At 43.1% G+C, this 19,528-nt stretch overlaps 1 protein-coding gene and 1 long non-coding RNA gene across 11 annotated transcripts in view; one reads left to right on the plus strand and one right to left on the minus strand.

Moving 5' to 3' along the window:
• Positions 1 to 19,528, plus strand: part of HECTD4 (HECT domain E3 ubiquitin protein ligase 4) — a 193,090-nt gene that overhangs the window by 73,388 nt on the left and 100,174 nt on the right. For all 10 annotated transcript variants that reach the window (XM_030336783.1, XM_030336784.1, XM_030336789.1 and 7 more), the window contains 2 exons: positions 13,309 to 13,501; positions 17,198 to 17,356. In XM_030336783.1, the coding sequence (XP_030192643.1) occupies positions 13,309 to 13,501; positions 17,198 to 17,356 (352 nt within the window). The remainder of the gene's footprint in view (positions 1 to 13,308; positions 13,502 to 17,197; positions 17,357 to 19,528) is intronic.
• Positions 1,148 to 5,268, minus strand: LOC115528576. Its single transcript, XR_003973304.1, has 2 exons — positions 4,823 to 5,268; positions 1,148 to 1,824 (listed from the first exon to the last, which is right to left on the minus strand). It is a non-coding gene; the product is annotated as an uncharacterized LOC115528576 (long non-coding RNA).

The raw sequence follows: 19,528 nt of genomic DNA on the forward strand, positions 1-19,528 counted from the left end.
CCGTGCTCTAATGGAGCTTGGATTCTGCCTGGTGGGTGGCTTGGGGTGGTAGTGGTGGAGTGACAAAAAATTAACCATAATCAAGTGAGCAAATCAGTGGACAAGATAATTTTACGTCTTTGAAGGAAAAGTAGTAGTTACCCTTATTCTCCAACTTCTTCCTGGGGTTGAGTAGAACATTCTAGGAAGAAGAGACCACAGGTGCAAAGGCTTTGGCAGGAGCAAGCATGTGTTTCAGGAAATGACAGCAGGCTACTGTGGCTGGAATGCAGAGAGAAGGAAGGAGAGCTTGGTGTAAGAGGAGGACCCATGGTAGTCTAGAACTGCACCTGTCCAGCGCAGGAACCCTTAGCCACATGTGGCTATTAGAAAATTTTTTACTTTTTTTTTTTTTTTTTAATCTTAAAGCACAAGCAGGAGAGGGGCAGAGAGAGAGGGAGAGAGAGAGAAACCCAAGCAGGCTCCTCACGGTCAGTGCACAGAGTCTGACGTAGGGCTCAAGCCCACGAAACCGTGAGATCATGACCTGAGCCAAAATCAAGAGTCGGACACTTAAACGACTGAGCCACCCAGGTGCCCCACATGTGGCTACTTAAAATAGAATTAAATAAAATGTTAAAAAAGAAAAATTAAAAAAAAAAAAGTGGGGCGCCGGGGTGGCTCAGTCGGTTAAGTGGCCTGCTTCGGCTCAGGTCATGATCTCGCGGTCCATGAGTTCGAGCCCCGCATCGGGCTCTGTGCTGACAGCTCAGAGCCTGGAGCCTGTTGTGGATTCTGTGTCTCCCTCTCTCTGACCCTCCCCTGTTCATGCTGTCTCTCCCTGTCTCAAAAATAAATAAAAGTTAAAAAAAAAAAATTAAAAAAAAAAAAGAAAACTAAGGCTTCAATTGTTTGCTCACATTAGCCACATTTCAAGTGCTCAGTAGCCACATGTGACTGGCTTCTGTATTGAACATCCAAGATCTAGAACTTGTCAGCATTGAACATTCTGCTGGACAGTGCTGGTCTCAATAATATTTGTAGAGACTTATAAAAGAAAAATTGCCCCAAGTCAATCTGTGACAAAACCTGTTTTAATGATGTAATTTACAGCCCCCTTCTGGAAGAAATTAGCATTCCTGGGGGAAAGAAAAAAAAACCACCGAAGTAATTTTCGAATGAATTTTAATAGGCTTTAAACTTGTTCCGGGAAACCAGTCAGCCATCCCGCCAGCTGACTGTCAGTCAGGAGTCTGGTGTCCTTAAACGTACATCCTCTTGTTCTTCTATCTAGTTTCTCCGCTTAATCACCATCTTTTTTAAATGTTCCAGCTGCAGTGTCTTTGAATTGGTCTGCTAGAGATTGTACTCCTTGAACACGTGTTCAGAGTTGTCAGCAAAGTTTTAGTACTTGCTGCCTGGAACAGACCTGCCAGCTGGCCAAAGGATGATCTAGGTCTTTATTGTGAGTAGAGTGGGAAAACATTGAAGGCTTTCCCCTTTCTCTGGTAGTTTTTTCTTTAACAGAAGCCTATCAGAAATACGTGCACGTGGACCAGAACTTGAGGTAGCACAGGCGATAAGGGTTTGGTCTACTTCCTCCTCTTTCCTTCTTCCTCATAATGTGTTTCCCTTATCTTCATTCCTCTTGTGGTTATCTCGGTAACGGACGGCGAGGCCTGTATTTCTTGTTCCTCAGCTGATGGAGGTGGTAGTGGCCCTTCCTGTCTTTCAGTGTGGGGCGAGCCGCGGCTAGAAATGCATGTTTGCTCAGGGGAAGAGAGGAGTCTCCCCTGCCCACTTCAGAAAGTCTTGGGAGCGGGAGGCACGAGGTGCGGTGCAAAGCTATGGTGAGAGGGGTGTAGGCCGAACGTTAATAAAAGGAACTGTCCGTCCCTTTCCTGGTGTACTCCTTTGTGCTTAGAGACTGGCTGCCCAGGCAGAAGGCTGGACTTTATTTTCTGAATAAGCTGGGTGACTCTGGAAAAAAGACCTCAGTGTACGGACATTAGGGTTCATTTAAGGAAAGGACTTGCTGCCCTAGTGAATCACCCACAAGTGATGTCTTCAGTAAGCAAGTCTCAACCATGTGCACAGCATTCCTGATCAGTGCTAAACTGTTTAAAAAGCAGATGCATACAGAACAACAACAAAACAACAAACAAAACCCAACCTCACAAAACCCCAAACTTTGGAGAGGTGTGTGGGGAGGGGAAGAGGAATAGATTATCTGTATTTTTGCCAATTTTTTTTAATATTTATTTTTGGAAGAGTGACGGAGCATGAGTGGGGGAGGGGCAGAGAGAGAGAGAGAGAGAGAGAGAGAGAGAGAGAGAGAGACACGCAGAATCTGAAGCAGGCTCCAAGCTGTCAGCACAGAGCCCAGCGCGGGGTTCGAACTCACAAACTGTGGTGAGATCATGACCTGAGCCAAAGTCAGAGGCTTAACTGGCTGAGCCACCTAGGCACCAATCCCTCCACCCCCCCCCTTTTTTTTTTTTTTAAATTATTGAAGCTAGGTGCTGGGTACATGGGGCGGGGCGGTGGGGGGAGCTCTTGTGTACATTTAAAAAAGCACCCTATTGGGGCGCCTGGGTGGCTCAGTCGGTGAAGCGTCTGACTTCAGCTCAGGTCATGATCTCGCGGTCCGTGAGTTCGAGCCCTGCGTCGGGCTCTGTGCTGACAGCTCAGAGCCTGGAGCCTGTTTCAGATTCTGTGTCTCCCTCTCTCTGACCCTCCCCCATTCATGCTCTGTCTCTCTCTGTCTCAAAAATAAAAGTTAAAAAAAAAATTAAAAAAAATTAAAAAGCACCCTATTTAAGAATTTCCTTAGGGGCTCTTGGGTGGCTCAGTAGGTTGAGCGTCCGACTTCGGCTAAGGTCATGATCTCGAGGTCTGTGAGTTTAAGCCCTGCGTCGGGCTCTGTGCTGACTGAAAGCTTGGAGCCTGGAGCCTGCTTTGGATTCTGTGTCTCCCTCTTTCTCTGCCCCTCCCCCGCTCATGCTCTGTCTCAGAAATAAACATTAAAAAAAAATTAAAAAATTAAAGCAGATAGCCAAGGATCTCTAGACCAATTAGGAAAGTCTCCAGTATGAAAATATGAAATCAGAAGAACAGCCAATAGGGTTTACAATGTTTTATTCTCCTAGCTGTATGAGATATGAGAACATCTTGCATTCATACAATATAGCACAGGGGCTCCTAAAAAAAAAAAAAAAAAAAAATGAGCAAGAGCTCCTGGGAATTAAAACTATGATTGTCGGGGTGCCTGGGAGGCTCAATTAGTTAACTGTCCGACTTCGGCTCCGGTCATGATCTCACGGTCCTTGAGTTCAAGCCCTGAGTCGGGCTGTGTGCTGACAGCTCAGAGCCTGGAGCCTGCTTCAGATTCTGTGTCTTGCTCTTCCCTGCCCTTTCCCCACTCATACTCTGTTTCTCTCTCTCAAAAATGAATAAACGTTAAAAAAAAAAAAACTGTCAACATTTAAAAAAAATGTAAGAAATCTCTCAGAGGGCAAAAATAAAAACAATAAATATGAGAGAAGAGTTGATAAATGTGGAGGAGCAATCCCTCTAAAGTCCTAGTTGATAGGAGTTCCAAAAAAGAGAACAGAAAACCAAGAGGGCGGCATGGTCAAAGAATATGGGAAAAATGTCAAACTAGAGGGCACAGGTGTCTAGATGAACAGATGTCTGACATGGTGAATGAAAAATGCCCACCATGTGGCATATCATCCTGAAATTTCAGATTATCGTGGTGTAAAGAGAGGGTTGTGAAGCTTCCAGAGAAAATCATGTACAATGATAAAATCACGTATAAATGATGTGGAATAAGGAAAGCACCATGCTATTTAGTAGCATTATTGGATACACAAATGGAGTAGCACTCTCAAAATTCTGAGGGAAAGTGATTTCCAGCCCAGAAGTTAGCAGTCCTCCAAAGTGTCCATCAAGTGTAGAGACAACAGAGATTTTTAGACCTCGCAGTTATACAATCAAAAGCCCATACCTGCTCTGGAGGAAATAGAACTAAAATAGCCCCTGTCAGTGGCATAAAATAGAAAGTTGGGGCTGAAGGAACTTGATCTAGATTAAAAGAACAACCTTTGAATCATTTTTGGAGTCTGAATCAAACCATTAAGGAACATTTTGGAGACCGTTTGGAATTTGAATATAAAATGAGTATTAGATAAAACCAAGGCATTATTCTTAATTTGTTTGTAAAGTATGCAAATGGCATTGTGGTTCTATGAGAATGTCCACATTTTTTAGAGATGTGTAGTGAAATATTTGGAAGTGGAATTAGAGTGTTGACTTTGGCTCAGGTCATGCTCTCGAGGTTGGTGAGTTCAGGCCCTCGTCAGACTCCATGCTGACAGCGTAGAGCCCGGAGCCTGCTTCAGATTCTATGTCTCCCTCTCTCTCTGCCCCTACCCCGCTTATGCTTTGTCTCTCTCCCTCTCTCTCAAAAATGAATAATGTTAAAACAAATTTTTAAAAAATAAAACGCTTGAGCCAAAAAAGTGATAGGTCAAGCCTGTGTGGCAATATCTGGATAAGAGTTGAATCTGGAGGAAGGTTCATTGGCCTATTCTCTGTTTTTACATGCTTGAAATTTTCCATCAAATAAAAAATTAAGCATCACCAGCCTCTAGTTTAGCAGTTTCTAAAATGCTGATTTGGGAAGCTAAACACAGATATCTGTGCCTATGGTACTTTCACGGAATGGAACACTGTACAGCCATTAAAAAGAACGAGGCTGATCTGCATAGACCAAGCAGATCAATTTCCAGTTCTGTCGTTTAGCACGATAAAGCTAGGTTCAGAACACTGTATTCCCTACCTGCTATAAAAAGGTGGAGTGGGGGTGCAGATTCCTTCTGCAAGTGTCCTCCTACATTAACAGCTTTCCTCTCGACAGATCATTCACAGCATACGGATACATCAGAGGATATCCTGTCTTGGGGGGAAAAAACCCAAAAAAGTGCCTTGACCCGTGCCCGCCTCCAGTCCCCTGTTTTTGGCTTCCCTTTATAGCACTACTCTTGAAAGAGTTTATTCTTCCTGTTTTTATGTTCTTTCCTTCCATTCTGTCTTGAGCCTGCTCCAGTCAGTCTCGTATCTTCACCACATGCCACCAGAGCAGTTCTTCCACGTTTGCCAAGGACTTGCACATTATGGAGTTCAAGGTCTACTTTGTGTCTTTTTCCTTGACCTTTTAGCAGTATTTGATTCTTGAAGCGGCTTTCTCTTGCCTTGTGGGACCTCCCATAGGACTTCTCCTGCCAGTGGTTGCTCCGGCCCTGCCCCACCTGCCCTACTTCTCAACGATTACGTGCTTCCGGACCTATTTCCGGATGCCTTCTGTCGCTGCCTGCTCTTACTCACTGGCTGGTCTCCTGTCGTGTAGCTGTAAGCACCTCTATCTACTGCTGGTGCTCAAATCTGCTGCTCAGCCAGAACCTGTCCCCAGAGAGCTGGCTGCATATCGACGTGGGTGTTTGTTTGTATGTGCGCAGGATATGAGACTCTTCCAGTCTGATCATCACCGCAAGCTAAATGTGCCCCCAGCCACGCTTCTGGTTTTACCCCAGAGCTGCTCTTCCCGCAGGCTTTCCCTTTTCAATTGATGGCATCAGTGTCCTTCCAGTGCTGGCAAGAGACCTCTACTGTTCCTCTTTAGACGTTTGTTTATTCTGAGAGAGCACACACAGGGAAGGGGCAGAGAGGGGGAGAGAGGATCCCGACCGAGCAGGCTCCGCGCTGTCAACACAGAGCCCCACAAGGGGCTCAGACTCACAAACCGTGAGATCATGACCTGAGCTGAGCTCAAGAGTCGGGTGCTTAATTGAGCCACCCAGGTGCCCCCAAATAAGTAAACTTTTATAAAAGGAGAACTTGGCTAATAGCATTGAATTCTGCTGGGGAAGTCAAGATTGAGGCTGAAAGAGGTCTTTGGGTGGAGAATATGGCAGTTCTTGGTGGTAGCCTTAACAGGAGCGGCTGTGGGGGTTAGGAGGGGTGAAGCCAGGTGCAGTTGGTCAAGTATGGTGAAGAGGGTAAGACGACAAGAATAAATCTCTCCAGAGGTTTGTTATGAAAAAGCGAGAAATGACAGGGAGGTAGTGGAGTGGACCGTGGGGACGTTGAAGTATTTTTAATGTTGTTTTTAAAATTTTAAATGAACAGATAATAAACTCTTCTACTTCAAGACTGACAAGTTATAGGGCGTAGCCTTAGACCTCTGATAAATGGCCTTGGCCAAACCAGACAAAAACTCCTAAAATGAGGGCTTTCAACTAGACGATTCGAACTTTTAGCCCTGATATTCTCCCCCACCCCCTCCAGCTTTATTGGGGTATTCCTAACAAAATGGTATACTTTCAAGGTAAAGATTTGGCGTATATGTATATTGTGAAATGGTTACCATCGCCGAGTTAACACCTCCATTGCCTCACGTGTTTACCACGTTTGTGTGTCTGCGTGTACGGTAGCATTAAGATATAACTCTTAGCAACTTCGAAGTTTATGATTACCTATAGTTACCATGCTGTACACTACATCCCCAGGACGTATTCATTTTCTAACTGAAAGTTTGTACCCTTTGACCCACATCTCCCATTTCTCCCACCCTGCAGCCCCTGGCAACCATCATTCTTTCTGTGAGTTTGACTTTTTATCTTCTGGCGTGAGATCATAAAATGTTTATCTTTCTCGGGCTGCCTTATTCGCTTAGTATAATAGTCTCAAGGCCCATCCGTGTTGTCACAAATGGCAGGATTTCCTTTTTTGAAAGGCTGAATGCTGAAATTCATTTTCTGATTCACAAAAGCTTTTGGTTTCTAAAGTATAAATATTTGCTACTTAGATGTGGCTGATGATAATCATTAGAAACGATTAGGTTTGCTGTGAATTATGATTTCACCCAGATACTTGGAAGTACTGGTAAATTTCTCTGCAAATTTAGTGATAGTTTTATATTGTTTTGAATACATTGTTTTTAAAAATAATCTATTTATGGGGCACCTGGGTGGCTCAGTCGATTAAACATCTCTTGATTTTAGCTCAGGTCATGATCTCCTAGTCATGAGATCCAGCCCTGCACTGTCCACGCGGAGCCTGCTTGGGGTTCTCTCTCTTTCCCTCTTTGTGTCCGTCTCCTGCTTGCACACGCACGTTCTCTCTCTCTCTCTCTCTCTCTCTCTTTCTCTCTCTCAAATGTTAAAGTTAAAAAAAATTTCTAGGGGCGACTGGGTGGCTCAGTGGGTTGAGCGTCCGACTTTGGCTCAGGACACGATCTCACAGTTTGTGGGTTTGAGCCCCTCGTCAGGCTCTGTGCTGACAGCTCGGAGCCTGGAGCCTGCTTCGGATTCTGTGTCTCCCTCTCTCTCTCTGCCCCTCCGCAGCTCATGCTCTGTCTCTGTCTCAAAAATAAAAACAGTAAAAAAAAAAATTAAAAAATTTTAAATCTATTTACATAGTTATAAAATTCAAATGGTACAAAAGTCTCTCCTTCACCTTGCCTCCTGATTCAGTTTCCCTTGCTGCAGGCAAGTAACGTTAACACTTTCTTCTGTATTCTTCCTGAGATAACATGAACGTGTACAACTACACATGTATAATTTCTTCCTTTTCTGTTTTTACACAAATAGTAATTTGTTATACTTTTTTTTTTTTTTTAAGCTTTATGATCAACGTGGGGCTTGAACTCATGACCCTGAAATCAAAAGTTGCATGCTCTACCAGCTGAGCCAGCCAGGCACCCACACTCCCAATTTTTTTTTTTTTTAAGTTTTTTTATTTTGAGAGAGCGAGCACACATGGGAGGAGCAGAGAGAGAGAAGAGGGAAAGAAGAATTTCAAGCAGGATCCACTGCAACATAAGCTTGAAGTGCAATATGGGGTTCAAACTCACGAACCGTGAGATTGTGACCTGAGCCCAAATCAAGAGTTGGATGCTCAACTGAGCCACCCAGGTGTCCCAGTATTTGGATTTTTTTAAAAAAATTTTTTTAATGTTTATTTTTGAGAGAGAAAGAGCATGTGTGTGAGCGAGTCGGGGAGGGCCAGAGAGAGAGGGAGGCAGAATCTGAAGTAGGATCCCGGCTCTGAGCTGTCAGGACAGAGCCTGATGTAGGACTCGAACTCAGGAACTGTGAGATCGTGACCTGAGCCAAAGTCAGACACTTAACCAACTGAGCCACCCAGGCGCCCCACTGGTATTTGGATTTTATTCCAGGGGACAATGGAGAGCTCAGAGAGTTCTGAGCAGGATCTGGTTTTAAAAGTTCATGGTAGCTTTTGGGTCCAGAATAAAGCAAGATTTAAAGATTTGGGGCACCTGGGTGGCTTAGATGAGCGTCCGACTTCGGCTCAGGTCATGATCTCGCGGTCTGTGAGTTCCAGCCTGGCGTCGGGCTCTGTGCTGACAGCTTGGTGTCTGGAGCCTCCTTCGGATTCTGTGTCTCCCTCTCTCTGCCCCTTCCCTGCTCATGATGTGTGTGTGTGTGTGTGTGTGTCTGTCTGTCTCTCTCTCTCTCTGCCAAAATAAATAAACATTAAATTTTTTAAAGATCCTTTAAGAGATTAAACAGCTATGGAAGAGACCACATATTAGTTTTATAATCAGGAAAGAAATACTAAAAACCTATTTTTGGAAACTCGACTACCACCAGCGTTCTTCCTTGTCAATTTTTACGAAAAATCAGTGGAGTTTGATCTGCCAAATAGGCGTGTTGATACTTAAGATTGAGTGAAAGCTAAAGGATTGAAGCCTGGCTAAGATAAATAGGTAATCCTAGCAGGACTAACTAACTGGCTGTGCTTGTCTCAAAATGATTTCTTACGAACTCCGAGTGGAATAGGTAAGTAACCATTACATAAGGTAGACTATAGAAATACTGGAGTATGATGGAAAGAAATGGAATGGAGCAGATACCCTGCCTAACTGAAGCTATTAATATGAACAGTCTCTGACTTTGGGGGTATTTGAGTTATCTTCTGCTCAACAAGCGACCTCAAAACTAAGCGACTCTCAGCAGTAACAACTTACAGGTTGATGGGGCTCAGTAGGGTGGTGGTTCTTCGCTTCATGGGGGAAGCTGAGGTCATACTTGCAGCCTCGTTCAGCTTGGAGCTTGACTGGGGCTGTCATGTTCACGTCGGCCTCTCATTCTCCATCTTTTCAAGAGCACAAGTGCTCCTCTAGCCTGTGCTTGTGTCTTGCTTCCGAGGGCCAAGCCTGGAGTCTGCGTGGGAGGGAACTAGGCGAGGGCCTGACTCCAGGTTGCAGCTTTCCCCTGGGGCCACCAACGTGATAGCCTAGCGCTTGGGGTCACGGGCTTTTGACATTCTCCGACACTTAGATTCTGGCCTTTAAAACTAGGGAGTAACTAAAACTCCTTTTTTTTTTTTTTTTTTTTTTTTTTTACCTTTTCAGAACATATTTTTTTACATCTTTTGTTCTGAGTTCTTCCTGCTCCCATATGTATGTGTTCTCTATAAAAGGCTGTTCTTTAGATAGACTCAGTGACCATTTTACTGCTATTTTGTCCTCTTTATGTCCCTTCTGAAAGATATGGTCAGCATAGTAATGGACATGCTAGGTCCCTTCTCTTTTCCCCTGGGTTTATTATTTCCTTTAAATTGTGATCTGGATGACTGAGATACCCTTCATTCATCAGTATTAATTCTGCACCTGCTCTGTTGCTTTGTCTGGGTAGCGGGGTAACAGGCCTTTGTTTTCAAGGAGCTCACATTAGTGTGGGGAGTTCGACAATAAGAAAGTAAATTAAGTAAATAAGAACAAAACCATTTCAGCTAGTGAAAAGTAAAGGAGGCGAGAAAATAAGACGATGTGACAGTGAATGGGGTGGAGGTGGGGAGCCACTTTGGTTTACCTGGCAGATCCGGCCTTTCTAAGGAAGGACATTGGAGCTGAGACCTGAATGATAAGCCACCATCCATCCTGACGGGTAGGGTGACCAACCATCCCAGTTTGCCTGGGACTGAGATTTCTCCGGTCATGGGACTGTCGGTGCTGAAACTAGGACATTCCCAGGCCAACTGAACAGTTGCTCAATCCAGGAACAGGGAACAGCAAGTCCCAAGGCCTAGAGTTAGGAGGAAGTTTGGCATTTTAGAGGCAGGACAGAAGGCCAGTGCAGTCGAAGGTGTGGTGAGAAAGGGTGAGCAGAGGCAGGCAAGACTGGGAGGTCTGTGAGTGACGGACTATGTGGGCCTTGGTGGTAGTTTGGGTTTAATAAGCCACTGTGGGGTTCTGAGACTGGAAGGACATGGTTTTGTTTACACTGGTGAATGATCATTGGCCGGGTGTAGAGAGGAGAGCATAGGGTGCCGAGGTAGAAACGGGAGGCCAGTTGAGAGGCTGGTTCAGCCCTCAGGCTTGAGATGATGGTGGCCTGTGCCTGGGAGGCAGCCAGGAGGGAAGCTTCTTGGCACCACTGACTCTCGCTCAGCTTACTCCTCTCAGCCTCTTCCCCTCCTTTCTAGGTCAGTAGCTTTTCAATCCTGAAGAGCTTCTTTGCCAAGCAGAGGTTCCCAGATTTACCATTCGTACGCCAAACCGCGCTCCTTTTTGCTTCCCCGGGTGCTTTATCAGTTTCTCCGTGTTTTCAGACAGTGACCCGACTAAGCCACCCAGGCGCCCTGCTTCTCGGTATTTTCAAAGTACTTGAACACAATGGTATAGTTTTTTTTTAAGGTCTCCATTGATTTTCTCATGGGGCCAGATTGGGTAATGCTTTTGAATGCCAAGCTTAGAGTGACTGATTTTTATCTTGGATGCCTTTGAAGGGTTCTTTCCAGAGTTGTGTGACATAAATAGAGCTATGCTTGGTAAAAGTTGCTCTAGCATGGCGGGGGGGAGGGGGAGGACGACGTGGATGTGTTAAATTTTCGGCGACAGCAGGCTATTTGAGAGGAAATGCCTGGGAGCGGGAGGCAGTCGGAGATGGTGGGACTGAATCTCAGTAGCAGGGATGGGTCTCTTTATAGGAACGTGGGAGTCCTACCACGAAGAGGTGAGATCGGATTCAAGCGAGGACGCTGGTTTGTTTATTCATCAAGGCATTGAGTACGTCTGAGTGCTGAGGAGGTTATGGTGAACAAGCCAGGCCGAGATCCCTGTTCTCGGGGACCTGGCATTCAGTCGGGGTGGGAGGTAAAAGAGTGAATTAATAAGTAAGATAGCTTTAGAGAGCGGTAAGTGCCACGTGGATAGCAAAACAGGGTGACGTGCTCTGGCCTGGGGAGGGGGGAAGGAGATTATTTTTAGATCAGTAGACAGGGAAGGGGTCTTTGCGGAGGTGGCATTCTACCTGAGACCTGAGTGATTGGAAAGAGCCAGCCACGAGACGATGTAGGGACAGAGTGTTCGAGGCAGAGGTCTTAGACACCAAAGGTTAGGTCTAATCCTAGGCAAGCTTCTGTTTGAGTAAGTGGAGATGGGGAACCAAAAAATAAGAGAGTAAGGAGGGTGGGGACCGTGTTGGTTCTGCTCACCAGCAAAGTACCTTCCACACAAGTAAGGATTCATATTAAAAAGACACAAAACAGGATCGTGTTCTGGAAAAAGAAATGGCAACAGCACAGCCCACATGGAAGACAAGAGGTCCGTGGTTTTGGTTTTAGGTTACGCACGGACCGTTCAGCACATCCACTTATTAGAGGGGGCCAAGTTAAGTCGCTCTAAAGGGGGAGGAAGTAGGGGCGAGGAAATAGAAATAGCATTTTTTTGGACTCTCCAAGAACTCCTCTCTCATATCACTTGTGACTGTATCCTAAGAGTCTCCCCCACTGTGTGCAGCCTTCCCTGGGAATCTTTCCTGGCTGTGCTTCTGAACTTGCTTTCTCTTCTCTGTTGCCAGCCTTTTACATTGGACTTCTTTGCCTTTTGTTTGCTTCTGTGAGCCTTGCCTCTCTGCACTCCTATTCCCTCTGGTCTCTGTACCTCACAGCTGCAGGCCAGTCCCACCCAGCTTTGCTGGTGGCACCAGTGTCTGAGGCTCCAGCCAGATCCAGGAGCCTGGGTCTGGAAGGGGGCAGAGAGATGCTGAAACTGGAGGAGATGTAATTTGAGACATTTGCCAGTGAATGGAAGTGGAGAAAAGGCATGGTACTTCAGTGGGCCACCCAAGTCTTGTGTAAGGTCTGTGTGTGCTTGCAACCACGGAGAAGGAAGACCATAGGGAGACTGACAGCCAGATAACAGCGCAGAAGGGCCTTGATTAAGGGAGCAGTTAGGGGACAGAAGAGGAAGAATTAACCTTAAACTGCATGAGGTGAGTGCACTTCTGCCTCTGAATTAAGAGGAAAGGAAGGATAAGTGAAGCTGGATACAAAGATACTGGAGTTGGAAGAGAGATGAGTGGGAGAAACTTCTAGTAAGTGGTCTGGATCTTTTTAGCAAGAAAGACAGGTAGGCGCTCTGCTTGAAGTCAAGCTCGAGATCGGTGCAGGAATTTTGGAATCCTCACTGCAGAGATTCTGCTGGGCAATCAAGTGTTGAAGGAAGGACTGGCGGGCACCAGCAAGGATCCAGCTGATGTTGGCACGTATTTTTTAGCAGACAAAGTCTGCCTTCCTCCAGGATTGCTGTGCAGTGCCCAAGCAGCTGGGGCTAATGTTAACTGCTGCTCATACAGAATTTGGATTTTAGCCACTAATTATATTTCAAGAAGACATTATCTTCCTGGTTATACTTAATAGCGAATCAAAAACTGATTGATTTGTTTTCCTCTCCTCTTACTTGTACCTGTCAGAAGCTTGTAATTAGCGAGAGCTGCCTGTGGAATTCAATATAAGGAATTTTAATCAACCTTTTGCAGATCCTATTAAACTTGGCTCCCTGCTTTTAGAATCTGTGCTGTTATGAAAAAGGAAAGCTCTTGAACTTAGCACAGCCTTTCTTTTGTTCTCAGTAGTTTCCATAGAACTTAAGTTTTGAGGCGTACATCTACTCAGGTGCAGGCTTTGGAAATATGTGTTTTTTTTCTTTTTTTACATTTATTTGGAGAGACAGAGCGGGGGTGGGGTGGGGGGGGCGGGCACAGAGAGGGAGAGAGAGAATCCCAAGCAGACGTGACACTGTCGGTGCAGAGCCAGATGTGGGGCTTGAACTCACGAACCTCGAGAATCATGACCGGAGCTGAAATCCAGAATCGTACGCATAACCAGTCGAGCCACCCTGGCGCCCCTTTGGAAATGTTTTCGAGCAAACAGATCGCGGTGATAATTCTCAAGTGGAAATCTGCCGACTTGGGGGAAACCACTATATCTCTTAAGGGCCTCTTTTTCTTTAACTACTAGGTTGAAAACGGTGTATATGTAGCCAATCCGCTTCAGGAACGTACAATTCTAATGAGAAAAGAGGGCGAATCTGCAAAAAGCATTAACGAGATGCTTCTGAGCAGACTTTCACGCTACAGAGCTTCTCCGTCCGCAACGCTGGCTGCCCTCACAGGCTCCACCATCTCCAACACTCTGAAAGAGGACCAAGCAGGTATGCTGCCCCTCACTTACACTGCTTGCCTTGTGGAGCTCCATTTAGCTGTTGACATATATTTTAAGACTTAGTTGATTTTTTTTTTAATTTTTTTTAACGTTTATTTATTTTTGAGACAGAGAGAGACGGAGCATGAACGGGGGAGGGGCAGAGAGAGAGGGAGACACAGAACCGGAAGCAGGCCCCAGGCTCTGAGCCGTCAGCCCAGAGCCCGACGCGGGGCTCGAACTCACGCACCGCGAGATCGTGACCTGGCTGAAGTCGGACGCTTAACCGACTGAGCCACCCAGGCGCCCCTAAGACTTAATTTTTAAAATTTTTATTTTTATTTGTTTTTAATGTTTTTTATTTTTGAGAGAGAATGCGTGTGAATGGGAGAAAAGCAAGAGAGAGAGGGAAATGCCAAATCCAAAGCAGGCTCCCGGCTCTGAGCTGTCAGCACAGAGTCTGACACGGGGCTCGAACTCACGAACCACGAGATCATGACCTGAGTCAAAGTCGGATGCTTAACCGACTGAGCCAATCAGGCGCCCAAGACTTAATTTTTTTTAGAGCAGTTTTACGTTCACAGTGAAATTGAAAGGAAGGTAGAGAAATATCCCATAAACCTCCCGCCCCCACACACGCACAGCCTTCCTCATTATCCGGAGGTGGTACCTTTGTTACAGTTGGTGAACCTACATTGAAACAACATTATCACCCAAAGTCCATAGTTTATTCTTGTTCACTCTTGGTGGTTTGGACAAGTACATAATGACACGTCTTCATCATTACAGGGTTATACACCGTAGTTTCACTGCCCTAGAAGTTCTTTGTGCTCTAGCTATTTATCCGTCCTCCCCCGAGTCCCTGGCCACCACTCCTTGTAGTCCTTGTAGTGTTGCCTTTGCCAGAACGTCCTATAGTTGGAATCACACAGTATGTAGCCTTTTCAGATTGGCTTCTTTCAGTTAGTAATATGTGTTTAAGTTTCCTTTATGTCTTTCCATGGCTTAATATATTCAGCTTGTGATTAGTGAGAGGCTGCCTCTTGAATTTGGGTAGTACTTAAAAAAAAGTGGGTTTTTTTTTAATGTTTATTTTATTTTTTATTTTTAAGAGACAGAGTGTGAGTGGGGGAGGGGCAGAGACAGAGGGAGACATAGAATCCGAAGCAGGCTCCAGGCTCTTGGCTGTCAGCACAGAGCCCGACGCGGGGCTTGAACCCATGAACCGCGAGATCATGACCAGAGCTGAAGTCGGATGCTTAACTGACTGAGCCACCCAGGCTCCCCTTGGGTAGTACTTTTTCTTGAATGCTTCCAGTGTGCCGTACAAAGCACTTTGCTTCACATAGTTCACCCTTTTATCTCCTTCCAGTCATCCATTTTCTTATTCCAAAGTAATACATGTTGTTGGTGGGGATGTAAATTAGTGTGAACCTGTAATAATTCAAAACCACTCCGTCTTTATAGATACCTCATTACTGTTAATGTAAATTGACTTCATGTTTAGCATATGATTCATAAATGTAAAAAGCTCATGTTTAGCAACGTCCTCACTAAATACAGTCTTGGTCAAGCAAGGAAGAGGCAAACCTTCCACAAGATTACTTTTTCTAGAATTTATCATTTAATGTTTGCACTTTAATATTTTAAAATAGATAATGCCTTTATAGAGTTTGAAAGTAAAAACAATATAAAAAGGCATGTGCAGAGAAATCTTACTGTATCATCTTGGCATATTATACATTTTGCTCCCACACTGCCTCCTGTAGCTAACTATATTTATTAGTTTTGACTTACAAAATTTCTTTATGCAAATACAATTAAAGACAAATTTATGTGTTCTTATTTTCCTCTTTTTCTTAATCAAAGGTAGCCTACCAAGCACACTGCTGTGTACTTTTAAAAAGAGTTCTTAACTGAACTAAGCCTTTGAGAGATTCACGAACATACATGAACCTCTTCTATAACATCTTAAGCGTATCCATCTTGATTTTCACCAGATTTTCAAGGTCATCTATGACCAAAAAAGTTAAGAACCATTATTCTTGACGAGTTTACAGATTAAATATCAACCATGTGACTCTATAACAAATCCTAAACTGGAGTAAAAGATAAAGCTAGAAAATACGCCACATGTAGAAAAATACATCTAAATTAATATGTTTAATGAATTTAATGCAATTTTATGCTTTAATCCTTCTATATATTGAAATGTTAAGAAGAAGGAATATTTGTGATTATAAAGCTATCTGATTACTTGTTAGTGTTAGAATTTAAGGATAGAATTTTATTTTCACAGGTCTCTATTATATCAAATATAAGTAGGGAAATTATTAATAGTTGTTATAACTTAGGTATGCCGATAATTTGAATGGCAGAAATACTTTGTAGAGGACAGTCCTTTTTCTAAAATAAACAGCTTCCTGACCAGCTGAAGGCTTGATCTGGGTTTATCCCTTGGGAGAAAATTGAATCCTACCCTGTGAACAGTAGAAGTGCTAAAGGAATCTTTGTTGGATGAGAAAATATGGGAGAAATCAAAAAGAAAACTCAGAAGGCAAGGTTATATTTAGAATTCTGTGAAAACTGTTACTTGTATTTAAAACCTGTGAGTTCCTATGTTTATGTACAGTCGCTGCATATTCATTAACGTGATGTTGCTGCATAAAAATTCACCAGTTATTAAGCTAAGTGACTTCTGACAAGCCAGCATTCATAGGGTCTAGAATGTTTTATTCCGGGATAAACTGATACCTATTACCATGTTGATAAGATGTCTATTAAAATATCTTGGTGAAAATGTTCTGCTCACAGAGTTGCTTATTTTCCAGTCATTGCCCCTTTTAGGTTTCTTGTGGAAATTCATGCCCCTGAATTTATTTCCTGAGTGAAGAATATACTTGTTGAGGATTTGGAGTTTTAAAAAACGGAGCTGTTTAGAAACAAGCATTCAAAACAAAGATCAGACACATTAGGTTTGCTTTTCTCATGTAAACCATCTAAGGACAATTTGACATCTGCCTAGGCAGTTCTATTTTGTGCCCTGACGGCTCCCTAGGTAAAGCATTCTGACTGACTTAGGAAATCCTTAAATTTGCATTTTTGATCGGCCAGTGAGGAAGAGAGATTAGCGTGCATTTTATACCTCTTGATTAGAAACAATTATTATTTGTTTAATGATAGTTTATGTCACCGACCCTAAAAAATAGAAAATATGTAATGGGTTATCCTAAATCATGCAGGTGTAAAATTTGATATTGTGAAAGCATTTGTTAACTAGATATAGGTCGAAATTTCTGGCTGGCCTCATGTTCAGAGCGGTTTGTAACCCAAACCCATGAAGAATTTGTTCTGTATAAAATGGAAAGAGGTCTATTGGAGTGCAGTTTCCCAGAGGAAACACAAACAGAAGGATTCTTCTTTCATTTTGAGATTTAGTCCATGTGAGGATTCATTCTTTTGAAAGAAGTTTTGAGACATAAAGGCGTTTTGAATATTGGGAACACCTTTGAAAATGTTCAGCTCATGCAACGGGGGGGTGCGCCTGGGGCCAGGCTATGGAGCCAGAAGATTATTTCTCCTTAGCTTACCACTTCTTGCTGTGTTTGCTGAATCCGGATATAGCCTTGTTTGAGTTTGGGGCCCCCTCGTTATACTCTAACCAAATCTGTGTGTTAAACACCACTATTTTCATCCCTTTCACCAGCAAATACTAGCTGTGGGCTGCCTCTGAAAATGCTGCGGAAGACACCCATCTATACGTGCGGCACGTACTTGGTGATGCTGGTCCCACCGCCAGGGGGCGCCGGCAGCTCTGCCACCCGTTCTCTTTTCGGTGGGACAAGTGGTTTGTCGTCTTTAAAAAGTAAGTGTCTTTGATCTGTGGCACTTTGCCCAATTTGTCTCTAACTTCGAAATTTAAGGCTTTTCGGGGTGCCTGGGTGGCTCAGTCGGCTAAGAGTCCCACTTTGGCTAAGGTCATGATCTGACGGTTCGTGAGTTGGAGCCCGCATCAGCTCTGTGCTGTCAGCGCAGAGCTCACTTCAGATCCTCTGTCCCGCTGTCTGTCTCTGCCCCTCTGCTCGTTCGTGTTCTCTCTCTCTCTCTCTCTCAAATAAATAAATAAATGAAATTTAAGACTTTTCTATTAATGATGTTAAACTTTGTTAAAGTTGTTTGCAGAAGCTATTTGATACCAACACAAAAACTTATCAGTACAGTCATAGGATAGGGGGGAGTTAAAAATACAATTTTTGTAGATGATATAATAATATACTTTGCAAAACCATCCTGTAAAATTGCTAGAAATAATGAGTTCAGGACAATTTTAGAAAACACTCTGTTGCCACAGTATTTACTGATGACCCAGCAAGAGCTCTACCCAGTATGAATAGAGTTCCAAAGCTCTTAAGTATGTGAAGTGCCTCCATTTTAGGGCACGTAAACAAAAGGTTAAGCAAAAAATTTGGAACTTAATTTGGAAATTAATGTTGTTAATTAAGTGTATGTGTATTTTTTATAAAAGAGGGAGGCATACTCTATAAAGTGTTGTGATTTTGGCTTCAGAGGAGACGAATCGTTAAATGGAATAAGACATAGAATCAAAATCAAGAATCAAAAAATATTTCAGGGCGCCTGTCTGCTTCAGTTGGTAGAACATGCCAACTCGATCTTGGGGTCGTGAGTTCAAGCTCCAGGTGGGGTGTAGAGATTACTTAAAAATATCTTAAAAGAATGTTTCTTTTACATGGCCATTTTCTAACTTTCTAAGGGACATCATTTGACCGATCTGAGCCTCAGTTTTCCCACCTACAAAGAATAAAAGGATAGTATCTCACACTGTTGTTTGATGATCATATGCAAGAAAGTTATGTTAGAGTTTTTATCAAAAAACAAAAACCCGAATGTTTCTTTTATATATGGTAACAGTTTTTCTTTGAAAGTTGTTTAGAAAAATAAAATGTTTTAAAATCTGTTTGTTTTCATTTCCCAATATTTTCATATTCTGTGCTCTTAAAATGATTTGCTTACAGCTATCCCAGTAAAGGATTATATTTCACATGTAGACTTTTAAAAAAGGCATTTTGTACTCTAAGCCTGAAGATATAAATTGGACCTCAGCAGTTGATACAAAATCATTTTTCTCATATCAACCTTTGGGCCATTTCAAGTAGTTGCATGTGTTGGGGATTTAGATCTTCATAATAGCTCAGAACTCTTTCGCCTGTAGAATCCAGTTGGTTGGACTTTTTCTCAACAGCTTGTTATCTCTGGCAGTTCATGTGACCACAATGTCCCCTTTAGCTCTTGAATAAATGATGTAAATTTACTATTAGTCTTTTTTTTTTTTTAATACTAGCTTTATTGAGATCTAACTTACATACCATAAAATCCATACCTTTTAGGTATACTGTTCACTGGTTTTTAGTATATTCAGAGTTGTGTAACCATTACCACTATCTAATTCTAGAACGTTTTTATCACTCCATACCCATTAGCAGTCACACTCTTTTCTCTCCTCACCCCAGCCCCTGGCATCCATCAGTCTTTCTGTCTATATGAGTTTATCCCTGGACTTTTCATATTTATGGAATTATATATATGTTTTTGTGACTGGCTTTTTGTTTTTAAGGTTCATCCATTTGGTAGCACAAAATCATGACTTCATTCCTTTTTATGGCTAAATTGTATTCCATTGTATGGATAGACCCCATTTTGTTGAAATTTGGATTGTTTCTCCTTTCTTGCTATTTTGCATAATGCTGCTATGAACATTCTAGTACAAGTTTTTGTGTGGGCATGTCTTCATTTCTTTTGTGTGTATACATAGGAGTAGAATGTTCGTCATATGGTAGCTATATGTTTAGCCTTTGGAGGGACTGCCAAACTGTTTTCCAAATGCATCATTTTACGTTCTCATCAGTAACGTAAAATGGTTCCAATTTCTCCACATCCTCACTGACATTTATTTTCTGTTTTTTTAAAAATCTAGCCATCCTAATGGGTATGAAGTGGTATTTCATTGTGGTTTTGATTT

This window comes from Lynx canadensis, chromosome D3 (assembly GCF_007474595.2).
Source record: "Lynx canadensis isolate LIC74 chromosome D3, mLynCan4.pri.v2, whole genome shotgun sequence".
Taxonomy (NCBI): domain Eukaryota; kingdom Metazoa; phylum Chordata; class Mammalia; order Carnivora; family Felidae; genus Lynx; species Lynx canadensis.